The 13,254-nt window shown below is 36.1% G+C and overlaps 1 protein-coding gene across 1 annotated transcript; it reads left to right on the top strand.

Moving 5' to 3' along the window:
- The first annotated feature begins 11,399 nt into the window (after nt 1-11,399).
- Nucleotides 11,400-11,921, top strand: LOC113689390 (dirigent protein 22-like). The gene has a single exon (XM_027207169.2). The coding sequence runs from the start codon at nt 11,400-11,402 to the stop codon at nt 11,919-11,921; it is 522 nt and encodes a 173-aa protein (XP_027062970.2).
- Nucleotides 11,922-13,254: the final 1,333 nt, after the last annotated feature.

Here is a 13,254-nt window from a genome sequence, read left to right as displayed (position 1 = left end):
TCACTGGATTCCTCCACTTGAATGGGTTGCGGTTGGGGTTCCATTTCTTCATTTTCGGCTTCTTTTTCAACTGCATCTGTAGATTTCTCATTTTGACATTCTTGCATCTCCTCATCCTTGTCCTTAGGGATCACAGGCTCAGTCCCTTGAACCTCTTTCCCACTCCTTAGGATCATTGCGCTCCCGTTCTTCGGATTCAACTCCGGTTGAGATGGCAGCTTCCCTTGGTTCTGGAACTCCAAACGGTTCATTCTGGTGGCCAATTGACCTATCTGATTCCTTATGTCCTGCATTTCGGAGTCCGTCGTTTGCTGATTTTGCAAAATAGCTGCCTCCGTCCTTTGCTGATTTTGCGCCATGGTTGTCATCATTTGTTTCAGCATCTCCTCCGTAGATGAACCAGATTGAGGGGGCGGAGGTGGTCGGGGTTGGTATTGCTGCTGGTACCCTGACAGGGACGATGGTTGTTGAGACTCTTGCTGTTGAAAATCCATTGGCTCGGTCGCATAATCAAAACTGGAATTATCCCACCATCTTTGATCATACCCGTTTGAATAAGGGTCATACTGCATTTGATATTGGGGTGGAAAATCTCCGAAAGTATCAATTGGAGCACTTAGATTGTCTTGAAATGCGGGGCATGTGTCAGTTGAATAACCTGAGTCAAAATAAGTTCCACAATTTGCAACAGCCCATTGATCATTAGGAAGAACATGAGTCTCATAACCCCATTCAGGAACAAAGTCCGGTCTATCATCAAAATATGGAATGCTAGCAGCCATAAACTATAAAAAAAAATGAAAACAAGATGAACTTAAAAAGAAACAAATAACTAGCGCCAGTCCCCGGCAGCGGCGCCAAAAATTGACAGGTGCCGAACCTGTACAATAATAAAACCTGCTCAAACTAAAGTTAATTCTGTAGATAGCGGTGAGCAGGGTCGAATCCACAGGGACTGGGAGTAATTGTTTCTTTTAGAGTCCAAAGTATGGGGGGTTTTGGATTAAATGCTAACTAAATAAATTAACTGCAGAAAATAATTAATTAAAAGAAATAACTAAGAGAAACTCTAGCCAAGGGTATACTTCAGAAATGGTTCATGCACTGATCATTGATGCAAAAATAATCCCAACATTTATTAATAGATTGGTTATAGTTGTCATGCACGCGATAAACAACCAACCCTTCCTTAATTTATCGATAGCTAAGGTACGACCGTTAGCTATTTCTCTAACCCAAAAACAACCCTAGGTACGACCGTAAGATTTAATTTCTAGATTGCATTAATAATTAGAAAGGCCCAATCCTAACCAACAAACACGCTACGAGGGTTTGTTTAAGCTAGATCATATGCTCCCCTGACATAAACCCAATTACGCCAGTTGCTACTGAGGTAGAGATAACGAACAATTACGGGTTCAATTACCCCTATTTAGCAAAAAATAGCCTATATGAATAATTAATTATTGCGCACTAATCAATCATACACAAGGCCATAGCAATTAAAATCAAGGAACATATAAATACCAATAAATGAAGAAAATAATTAAAACAGATTCGATCTCACAGTAATTGTCGAACCAAATCGTCAGTTGTCCCCTTGACTAGAATTGTAGAATTAGTTCATAATTAATGAACTAAACCCACAAGAAATTGAAGCAAAAGCTGCGGCCATCAATTCGCAAGTTGAAGGAATTCAATTCGTCTATTTAATAAAGAGAGAAAGCTACAAAAGGGACTTCATAGTTTTCCTTCGGTCTGGGCGTCCGCAGGAAGCAAACCAAAAGGAAAAGTCAAAGAAAAACAAAGAACAAGCCTCAGCTATTCAGCCATCTTCCATGCGTAAGAACAAACTAGCTAAAAGGCCAAAAAAGGGTCAACAAAAGTTGCTAAGCTAAAGGCTACCCAAAATTCCTACGAGAAGAAAAGTCAAAATCCTAAGCTAAAACTAAAGAAACGGAAAAACTAAGAGGACCAGACAGCCCTCTGCTGTGCGGCGGTTCCTCCCAGGCGGAAGAAGACCCTGAGGTTTGCTTTCTTTTCCCCTTTTTCTAGTTGCTGTCTTCGGTCGAATTACCAATAGGGTCTTGCATTTTCTTGTTCCAAGAATGCCCTTGATTGCCTGCTATTTGAACTCTTTCCTGATAATCGTCAAATTGACACTTATTATGGTATTTTCGTTCTACTCCCTGAAATATATGCAAAATATCAAAAGTGAGTAGAATCTAACAAATAATCCACATTAGGTCAGATAATAGGGGAAATTAATAATAAAATAAATGATAAAATTGCAACCTATCAAAAAGCATGATTTCCGATTGCACGATTTCCAATTCAAAAAGCAGGGTCAATTTAGGGAAATTACAATGTCCTCCACCATCAACTTCAAACCCATAATTCGGAGCACAAAAGTTAATCGCAGTAACAATAATGGAAGTCCTAGGAATACACCATCTCAGGTCCTCAACACACCTAACTTGAAAGCAAGCTCCATAGATCTGACCCTTTTCAAACAGGACTATACTGCGTGCAGCTGTGGCTTTCTCGTATCCCATTTTCTCCAGGTCCCCATAACCACAAGGCCCACCAACCTGGTCTCCCAGTTCCGCGACGGCATAGTAGGTGGCTCTGGTGGATCTCCACTCTGTGTAGGAAGAGGGGGTGGAGGAAGAAGGGGAGTAGTGGTAGTGGGAGCGGACTAGCTGGGGTAGTGAGGAGAGTAGCGTGAATGCTACTCTCAGGCCCTAAATTGTCCCTGCAAGCAAGAAAATCAGAACTGAGACTAACCAATTCAAGAACCAGCGTGCCTGCTGATCAGCAAGTGAATTGATCCCCTAAAAGGGAAAAAAAACAAACAAAAAAAAGGAAAGCCCCACATCACAGAACCTAAACCAAAAAGCCCACAGTGATTACTGATTGCTCTTTTGACAGATGCTATAGCAGGCAGGAGTACCTTTTTGAGGGTAAAAGCAAGAGTCTTGGAAGTGAATTTTTCCAAGCTATCACGAGCTTTTCTGGCACAATCGATAGCATGAATCTGCATAAAGGGCGGCATGTCAACAGCCACAACCTTGACGCCGGTGCAACAAAAGAAGTCAGCCAACTCAGCTTGCGAGCAGCAAAATGACTTCCTTCTGCCATTCACCGCAAGCGAAATACATGATCTATTCATTTCACACTACGGCGTGGCATGATTAGGTTTCTCCAATTCAAGACTCTTCGACATCAAGCCATACGCTTTCTTCACGCCTCTCCTCCTGTCATAGAACTCCTCCTCCCTTTTCTGGGCTCCTCCTCCTCTTGCTCCTGACGATGATTTCTTGATTCTAAGATTAGATTTATGCCCGTCTAATAAGGCCTTCTGAGCTGGAGGAGCATTAGCCAGGCCTTCCTAAATTGTCCCTGCTTTTTGTATTGGAAATTGCGCAAACGGACGCATCGATGAAGTTAACGGCTAAATCTAACAGAATGGCCTCGCGTCTCGCTTTTATATATTTGAGTGGCCAAAACCAGACTTTTAATAATTGAGTGACCAAAACTCGACGATGGCAAAAGTTTAATGGCCAACCGGATAATTTGCTCCATGTGAGAGACTCCAAACAAGCTTCACGAAACAGACGGATGGCATTTCTTTTTGCTGATTAGGAGTTGAAGTCTTTGAGGAGCAAGAGGAAACGAAAAGAGAAAAATTCGGCTGGAGCTTACTTGTGGGAATTGGACTCTCAATTTATGCGGGGACCACAGGAGCATTAGTCACTTTCCTTTGGTCTTTAAGTGAGAAACGTACAGAGGCTTGAAAAGGAGGAATTCGGCTGAGCTCCAATTCTTTTGCTCTTTGACTTCTAATCAGTGGGGACCACTAGATAGCATGAGTCATTTGCCTTTGGCTTTAAAAAGAAGACAAACGTACGGGAGGTTATCTTATCAATAGTTTTAGTTTAGGTTTTTAGCATAGTTTTAGTTTTCTTTTCTTAGCTCTTTCGCATGGTTGTCCTCCATTAATGGAGGACTAACCTCTTAATTCTAGTCAAGGGGACAACTGAAGACTTGGTTCAATTATCACTGTGAGATCGAAATTATTTTAATCGCTTCCTCATTTATTGGTATTTATGTATTTCCTGTTTTTAATTGTTATAGTCCTTATGTATGATTGATTAGTGCGCAATAATTAATTATTCATATAGGCTATTTTGCTAAATAGAGGTAATTGAATCCGTAATTGTTCGTTATCTTTATCTCAGTAGCAACTGGCGTAATTGGGTTTATGTCAGGGGAACATACGATCTAGTTTAAACAAACCCTCGTAGCGTGTCTGTTAGTTTGGATTTAGCCTTTCTAATTATTAATGCAATCTAGAAATTAAATCTTACGGTCGTACCTAAGATTATTTTTGAGTTAGAGAAATAGTTAACGGTCGTACCTTAACTATCGAAAAACTAAAGAAAGGTTGGTTGTTTATCGCGTGCATGACAACTATAACTAATCTATTAATAAATGTTGGAATTATATTTGAATCGATGATCAGTTGCATGAACCATTTCTGAAGTGTACCCTTGGCTAGAGTTTCTCCAATTATTTCTTTTAATTAATTATTTTCTGCAATTAATTTATTTAGTTAGCATTCAATCCAAAACCCCCCATACTTTGGACTCTAGAAGAAACGAATTATCCCCAGTCCCTGTGGATTCGACCCTACTCACCGCTATATACAAAATCTGTATTTTTCTCGAGTAGGTATTTATTATTGTACAGGTTCGGCACCTGTCATTATTGATAAATAATTGGAGTTGGCTTTGCATCGATGATCAATTAGGTGAACTATTGCTGAAGTTATTTCTTGACTAGATCCTTAATTATCACTCATTTGATTTTAATAATTTGTTATTTAATTTCTAGTTGGCTATTTTATTTTTATTATTTTATTTTTAGTTGAATTGTTTAAATTGTCACCCCTAATATAAAAACACCCCTTGTCACTGTGAATTTGAAAAGGAACAATTACTCCCAGTCCCTGTGGATTCGACCCTACTTACCGCTATCTACAGAAATTACTTTTAATTTGAGCAGGTTTTATTATTGCACAGGCTGACACCCTGTCAATTTTCACAAAAAATATCATTAGATTCCAACAAGCAAATTAGGAAAGCCTCAACGAATGCCAATGAATCAAATTACGAAAGCATCAATAGATTCCAATGAGTCAAAAACACAAAAGTTACAACGGATTTCAATGAATTAGAATCACAAAACCTTAACAGATCCCAATAGGCCAAAATCACAAAAGCCTTAATCGATCTCAACAGGCCAAAAATCACAAAAGTTCCGATAGATCTCAACGAGTCAAAAATTGCAAAAGACTCAGTAGGTCCCAATGGACAAAAAATCACAAAAGTCATAGCAGCATATGGTGAAATCAAAATCACACAAAGCTAATGTCGAACTAGCAGCAGTACTTGTAATAGTAGATCCCTGCAAAATATATAAAGTACCAGACCTATGCGTCTTCATAACAATAAGAGCACCTTGAGTGATATTTACAACTCCACCTTCAGCTATATACCTGCACCCAATATACTCAAAAGTACCTAAAGAGATAAGATTTGGAAGCGTCCTCATGTTACCATCATGTATTTTGATTGAAACTGTACCTTTACCAACAACTTTACAAAAGGTGTTGTTGGCCATTTAGACAACTCCACTTTCAGTTGATTCATATGTTGAAAATCAATGGCTAATAGACACATATGATACGAACAAACTGAATCTAAAATCCACTCATTGTTAGACCTTAAATTATTTTCTACTGCTAAGAAAATGGTTCCATTATTCTTATAAGCCACAACACTAGCCTCAACAATTTCATGGCATTTCAAATCACTTTTCTCTTTATGCCTTTCTTTATTCTTTAATTTAGTGCATTCAGAGATAATATGGCCTGTCTTGCGATAGTATCTGCATACCAAATTTTTATGTGTGGATCTACCCCGAACCAATAAGGTATCTGTTTGACTCCCTTTAGTTTCGCCAATAATATCCCTACCAATATGTTCTTTGGATTTAAGGATAGAATTTATTTCTTTGTAAGAATTTGTATCTTTACCATAAAACATTATGTGTCTAAAATGCTTAAATGACTGAAATAGGGAACATAACAATAATAGGGCTTGGTCCTCATTCTCAATTGTAACGTCTACATTTGCAAAATTCATAATAATAGAATCAAATTTATCATGATGTAAAATTGTAGACGTACCTTCGGACATGTGAAGCATATATAAACTTTGCTTCAAGTGGAGTCGATTCACTATCATCTTCTTTATATACAAAAGCTTCGAATTATCCCACAAGTCTTTGGTCGTCTAATTACAAGAAATTTGGCCCTTTGTGACAATATTTTCAATGACAACGAAAAACTTGTCATAGTTGACCCAATTTAGTGATGATTTTTGATGTCGTCACAGATGACCTCACATAGCCTTATCATTAGTGACAACATGGGATTTGTCATCACAACATGGGTGGTGCGCAATCTGTTGGTGTGGCAGAAAATAACTTTTGTGACGATCTGGAAAAATGTTGTCACTAAAATGGTCCATATAGTGACAACTTCCAACATCGTCACTATCACTCTACCGATTCAGAGGTAGTGACAACAATTAGTCGTCACTGTCTAAAGTACTTGCGCCTAGATCACTTTCATTATTTCTACTATGTCACCCTAACTTTTATGATTTAGCCCCAAATGTGATAAAAAATTTCATTAATTCTATTATGACACCTTAACTTTTACAATTTAGCCCCATATGTAGTACAATAATTTCTTTAATTCTGCTATTACACCCTAAATTTAGCAATTTAGCCCCATATGTAATTTGCCAATTTTACTAAGTCAACAATCGCACTTTAACTTTTGCAATGTATCCCCGTATGTAATACACGAATTTTATTAATTCTACTATGGCACCCTATGGTGTTGCAATTTAGCCTTTTTTTTATTAGCAAAATATAGATACCTTAATAAACTATGTATACATGTTTTAATAAATCATGGTATGAGTGTCAATTTTAGGGATGTTGATGACTATAAGAGACTGTATGACAATTCCTAACATACTAGTACAAGAGCTTTAAGTTTTGGATTCTGCGACAACGATGACAATAAAAAAAAAAAGACCATTGATTTTGATATAACGGACTATAACAGACTATTGATTTTGATATATTGATTTAGCACTACAAATAGGGGTGGGCACGGGTCGGGTACCCGCCCCATTCACCATTTGGTTGACCTGACCCGCACCTTGCGGGTCAGCCATTTTCTGACCTTTACCCGCCCCGCATATCAACGGGTATCCACTGAGATAGGGTCGGATCAGCGGGTACCCGCCCCGTCCCGTTTATCATTTGATTTTTTAAAAAAAAATGATTTATACCAATTTAATTTTATATTTTACACATTCATCTAAGATTTAATAATTTTTTTTTCTAAAAAAAGGTTTCCTACCAAGAAACAAGCATATGAAGAGAATATAAGATAAAGGAAAAAAATTAAAAGAATTCAAAATCAATAAAAGTTTGAAATAAGTAGCACAATTTTTAATATATATGTTCCATATTAATTAAACTTTTTTCTATAAAATATAAGATCATGGCCTTTACAAATGAATCTTGTAAATAAACTATAGTCTCTCATATTTGTAATGCAAATTGTTCAATAAAATTACTTATTTAGTTCTAACTTATTATTTTATAGTGTGTGTATAAAAATAAAAATAAAAAATATATATATATGCGGGGCGGATCGGATACCCGCGGATTTTTAATTATGTGACCATAACCCGCCCCGTATCTTAGTGGATACCCGATCCTATTTTGACCCGATCAAATAATAAAAATCGGATATCCTAATTTTCGGATTGGATATGACGGGTTTTCGGGTTAGCGGATAATTTTGCCCAACAAGGAGTGGAAGAAAAAAAAGACCACTGGGATCGGTTGTACTTTTGTGGAGGAGCAGCATGTTTGCTATTTGGCTCAATGGAGTTTTTTGAGGTTTTAGGAGAAAGTGGAGCAAGATTGTTATGTTTGTGAAATTTGATTGTTATGTTTGTGAAATTTATTGGGATTCGTCCAGACTTTTGTGAATTTTGACCTATTGAAATTTGTTGAGACTTTTATAATTTTGGCCCATTGGGACTTTTGTGAATTTGGCCCATTTGGGGCCTTCCAATTTTGGCCTGTTAGAACTCATTGGACCATATGTGATCTTGACTGGTTAGGGTCTACCGGAACTTTTGTAGAAAAAGTGAATTGATTGTACTATTTGTCGATATTGGGTACACATTAAAGTGAAGATTTGTTGAGTTTATATTTGTATTATATCAAAAGTTTTAAAAAGAGATCACTCTTCTTTATGGTTACAAATATACTGGATTTAACTAAGTTCAAGCGTGCGAATGCACCACCCAAGAAAAGTTTCTAGAGGAGGAGGCAAGACCCCAGTCTAAGAAAGGTTTTGGATAAGCACTAAACCAAGAGAGCAAGTTAGAGGGTTATTTTGGACATTTGGGCCGTTAAACATTTTGTAATGTTTTAGACACTCCTCTGTGTTTTGAAATAAGTGCTTTTGATTCTAGTAACACTTTCCTAAAGATTGTACCCTATTCCTTATGGTGATAGTATGTTACTCCTTTGCTCATTGGCATATATCAATTTGATCGAACCAAGTTAATCTGGTGTCTCTCTACTTGTTTAATTGTGATTTCTTATTAATTTTCAGGGTTTTTAGGTACCCCATAAATTTCCTAACACCAGGCCTAACTGTAAGTTTCTGCCTTTAAAAATGCAACGGATCTTCTGTCCCATACCCTGTGCCATTCTCTGTTCCATTTTTTATTATATTGCTATTTCTCCATCATAAACATCATGTTTTAGTTCTTTTTTGTTTCTTTAAGATTCAATAACTATTAATTGAATAAAAAATAAATACATCAGTTTCAAAAAAGCAATATATAATAGAAAATTAAAAATATATAGCAAAAAATTCATAAAAAATATTTTTTGTGCATTTTGATTTTTTGAGTTTGTTAAATTTTGTGTATTACTCAATTAATGGTTATTAGATCTTAAGAAAATAAAAAAGAATTAAAACATGATGTTTATGACGGAGAAATAGCTATATAATAAAAAGTGGGACAGAGAGTGGCACAAAGTGTGGGACAGAAGATCCGTTGCATTTTTCAAACTCTAAAATAGAAACTGTGAAACAGCAACGGATCTTCTGTGCTACATCCTGTCTCACATCCTATCCCACCCATTCTAATCTTGTCAAGTGTCTCTTGATAAACCAAACCCTCAAACAATCCAACCATCAACACTTGGCAAGATTAGAAGGAGTGGAATAGGAAGTGAGATATGATGTGGCGTAGAAGATCCGTTGCGCTATGAAACTCATGCGAAAACATTTTATAACACACCCCAATAAATATAAGTCAAGTTTAACAGTGAAATTCTTCTCATTCAACTGTTGCACGAAAACATGAAGCTATTGACCACGATCAACCCCTTAATAATTGACCTGCAGGACAATCTCTTCTAGTGTTTAGAGCTAAGGACTCTGGTGTTTCTGTTGCCTGGTGTAAACTTAATGTGCTTCCTCATTTTTTTTTAATCTGGTTAAAAAAGATGTCCCTGGACCAATATACTCTACCACCTCCTGAATAATTAAATCAAGATGTACCCCAGGAATACGGAGGAAAGAAAATATGATTAAGAATCTTATTTGCTGTCGACAATCTCTTAAGATGTAAGTCGCATGAGTAATTCCAGGAAGCATGCTATGAGTGGGAAAACTATTTTTCCCCTTGAACAACATAACTTAGATTTTTTGCCAAAAATGTGAATAACATTTTTTGCATTTGGTCTTGAATAAAGAAAAAAACTTTTTTTTAAACCTAGCAAAATTCCAAGTGTGGAGTAGCATAACATTACTTAAATGTTACTTCATGCTGCACCAACAAAAGCATTACCAGCATTAACTATTGAACGTAGGTCTCCACGGTGAAGTTCAAATTTCGGCCTTGTCCTCAATAGTTGCTTGTGGAGTCTTGGGGTTACTATGGCATAGGCAACGTACCAACAGAAAAAATGAACTTATGACCACATTTGAAGAAAATTGTATGGTTATCTAGAATTAGTTATACATGTATTCAATGATATTAAGTCTCAAAATTAGGCTGAACTCAGAGAGCTGGTTAAGGGTTCAATGCGCAACTTCTCATAATTAATATGAAATCTTATACACAATTTATACATTTTCTTTCAGAAAATATAATTGAGAATAACACTTTGGTGAAAAGGAAACAGTCTAATTAACATAAAGTATTACATACGATTTGATTAAGAATGTAAATTCTTTTTCAACAGGTTACCTCTTTGTAATTGGACAATTCTTTGCAATTATTTTACAACAGCACAGCTTCCCACGTACAATAATTTTAATTTTGACCAGGACAAGGCATCCATCTTTTGCTCCAATGAAAAATGTTGGCAGATTTTAATCAGTAAAGGATCTCCGTTTGAATGGTTAAACAGCCTGAAGAATTCTCATTCATGTATCTGAATCAACAAGAAAAGTCTTCAATCATGCAAAATAACAACATAACTTTCAGCGCGTCAATGTTCTCTGCCGGGCCTTCATTCTTTGTTTAATTTCATCGATTGGACGCCTAATTGATATGATAGTTGGCAACTTGAATTAAACTAATGAATATGGACGCATTTGATCCAACATTCCGTTTTCTTGAACATGTTTATTTACTTTTCTATGTGATTAAACATTATCTATATAGGTATGACCAACACACTCAGATTAAACCTAAACAACATTATTGCTAAAATTTATAGATAAACACTAGAATCTAATTAAATAAACTCACCGTTAAATATACATGAACTCAAGATGTCTAATTCTTGAGACTGAAAAATTGATGGCTATAAAATTAAACCAAGGCCTCATTGGCAACTGATAATATTCTGTTGTGTACCAAGTTTTTAATGAAGATATCTCGCCCCATCTTCCTTCGAAAACTTTGTATCATATATAGATGACATTTGTACTTGTCCTTTCGCTTTTTTTTTTTTTTTTTTTTTTTACTTTACACACTCTTTACAATTTTAGGCAAGTGGAGCTATATCTAACACAATAATATTGCACTTGAAAAGCGGTTACGTGACAAACTTTTTCTTTTTTTCCTTTCCTCTCTCTCTCTCTCTTAATAAATTTCTGTTCCCCCCAACTGCGGTCCTATAAAGTATATATAGTCCTCATCAGCTTTATACTTCAAACCACACCAACTTCTTGCTTCTCCTCCTTTGTTTTTTTTCCCCGTAACGAAACAATGGCAAAGAGTTTAGCCATAGCATCCCTCCAAATTCTCAGCCTACTTTTACTAGCAAGCTCGGGACAATCAAGGGCATTGTTCACAAATTTGACGGTGTACGTCCATGAATTTCGAAGTGGAGAAGGGCAGAGTATTTTCCTAGTTGCAGGTCTCTCCAACGTAACTTGGGGCTTTAACCAATTTGGAACTGTTTTTGTCGTTGATAATACCTTGACACAAAGCGTTTCAGTCAAATCCGCACTAGTTGGTCGTTTGCAGGGCATTGCTGCAGTAGCATCCCTTGATAACACCAACATAGAGCTTGCGGAAACGTTTCTGTTCACTGATGGAAAGTACAATGGCAGCACTCTGGAAATGAAAGGAATTCTTATACAGTCTATGCATGTCAATGAAGTTGCAATTGTGGGAGGAACCAAACAATTTCGGCATGCAACGGGGTATATTACCTTTGAGACGGTCCGCACAACAGAAGATTATATTACTGTAAGGTCGAACCTCCACATTAGACAGGACATATAGGATGACTACCCTGGTATCGCTCTTCATTAATAACTGATGCAAATAAACTTGAGCCTGGGCCCTATAAGTCATCAGGTCAAGAATTTCTTCATGTATATATTATTAAAATGTATGCTTTGAGCTGTATTCACTCTATCAATAAAACAGTATGATTAGCAATACTTTTGAATAATTTGGTGTAACTATTGCTAGATCTTTCCTCGTACAATCCAAGGCAAGAATGTGTTCTAAGTTTCTTTTTCTTTACTAATTAAAATCTGAATAGTCTAGCTCAAAAAATTTTTGAATAATCTACATACGATTATAGTTGTTCACCTAGTTATTCAATATGAAGGATCTTTTTTGCTCTTCTTTTCTAGGTAGACTTGAGACTTTTATTATGTTTACCATAAAAAATTTAATACTACTACAAATTTGTGTCGAATGTTTGTATTCTCAATAATTTAGTGATTTAAATGAATTTTGCTAATATTAGAACCAAGTAGTAACAAACCACCTACGGCATTCAAGTTGAAAGTTTATAGAAGCATAGAATATATTAATGAAATGAAAAGCACTACTGGACTTATTGTGATGCAGATAAATGGTACCCAAGAGTCAAGATTGATGCTAAAACTTGTCAAAAATGGATGCTGTAGTTACATCAAGATGTAACCCATGGATGCGAAGGAAAAAAAAATTTGATTCAACGATCTTATTAATTTGCTTCCGACAATGTGTTGCTTCCGTTAATTGAGATGTAAATAGTATGAATAATTCCAGAGAGCATGGTATGAGTTGTAAAATTATTTTCCCCTTGAGCAAAAAATAGATTCTTTCGCCAACAATTTGAATAACAATTTTTACCCCAGATCTTGAATAAATGAAATATATATATATATATATATATATATATTTTACCTTGCAAAATTCCAAGTGTTGAGTAGCATAATTATTGCTTAGCTATTTTCCTATCAGACAACCAAAAACATTACCAGCATTAACTATTGTACATAGGTCTCGATCGTGAAGTTCAAAGCTCGGCCTTATCCTCAACAGGTTCTTGTGGCACCATTTGAAAGGCAACGCATAGTTTGTTGGATATTAGCCAAGAATTGAGAAGAATATTTTGAGTTTCTCATTCATTGATTTCTTTTTCCGTTAATTATCTTGGAATTTACAGGACTTATTTATAATTGTAAATACACCATTCTAGATTCATTGGAGTACATGAAAGTAATTCTAAACAAGTCACTTGCCAACTAACTCATTAACTTGATTTGCCAACGAACTAATTAATTAAACACAGTATTCAACACATCCCCCCCCCCCCGATGTGCTATTTTTGAACTCT

This window comes from Coffea arabica, chromosome 5c (assembly GCF_036785885.1).
Source record: "Coffea arabica cultivar ET-39 chromosome 5c, Coffea Arabica ET-39 HiFi, whole genome shotgun sequence".
Lineage (NCBI taxonomy): Eukaryota > Viridiplantae > Streptophyta > Magnoliopsida > Gentianales > Rubiaceae > Coffea > Coffea arabica.
The sequence above is the reverse complement of the archived record's forward strand: the minus strand, read 5'-3'. Positions and strand labels throughout refer to the sequence as shown.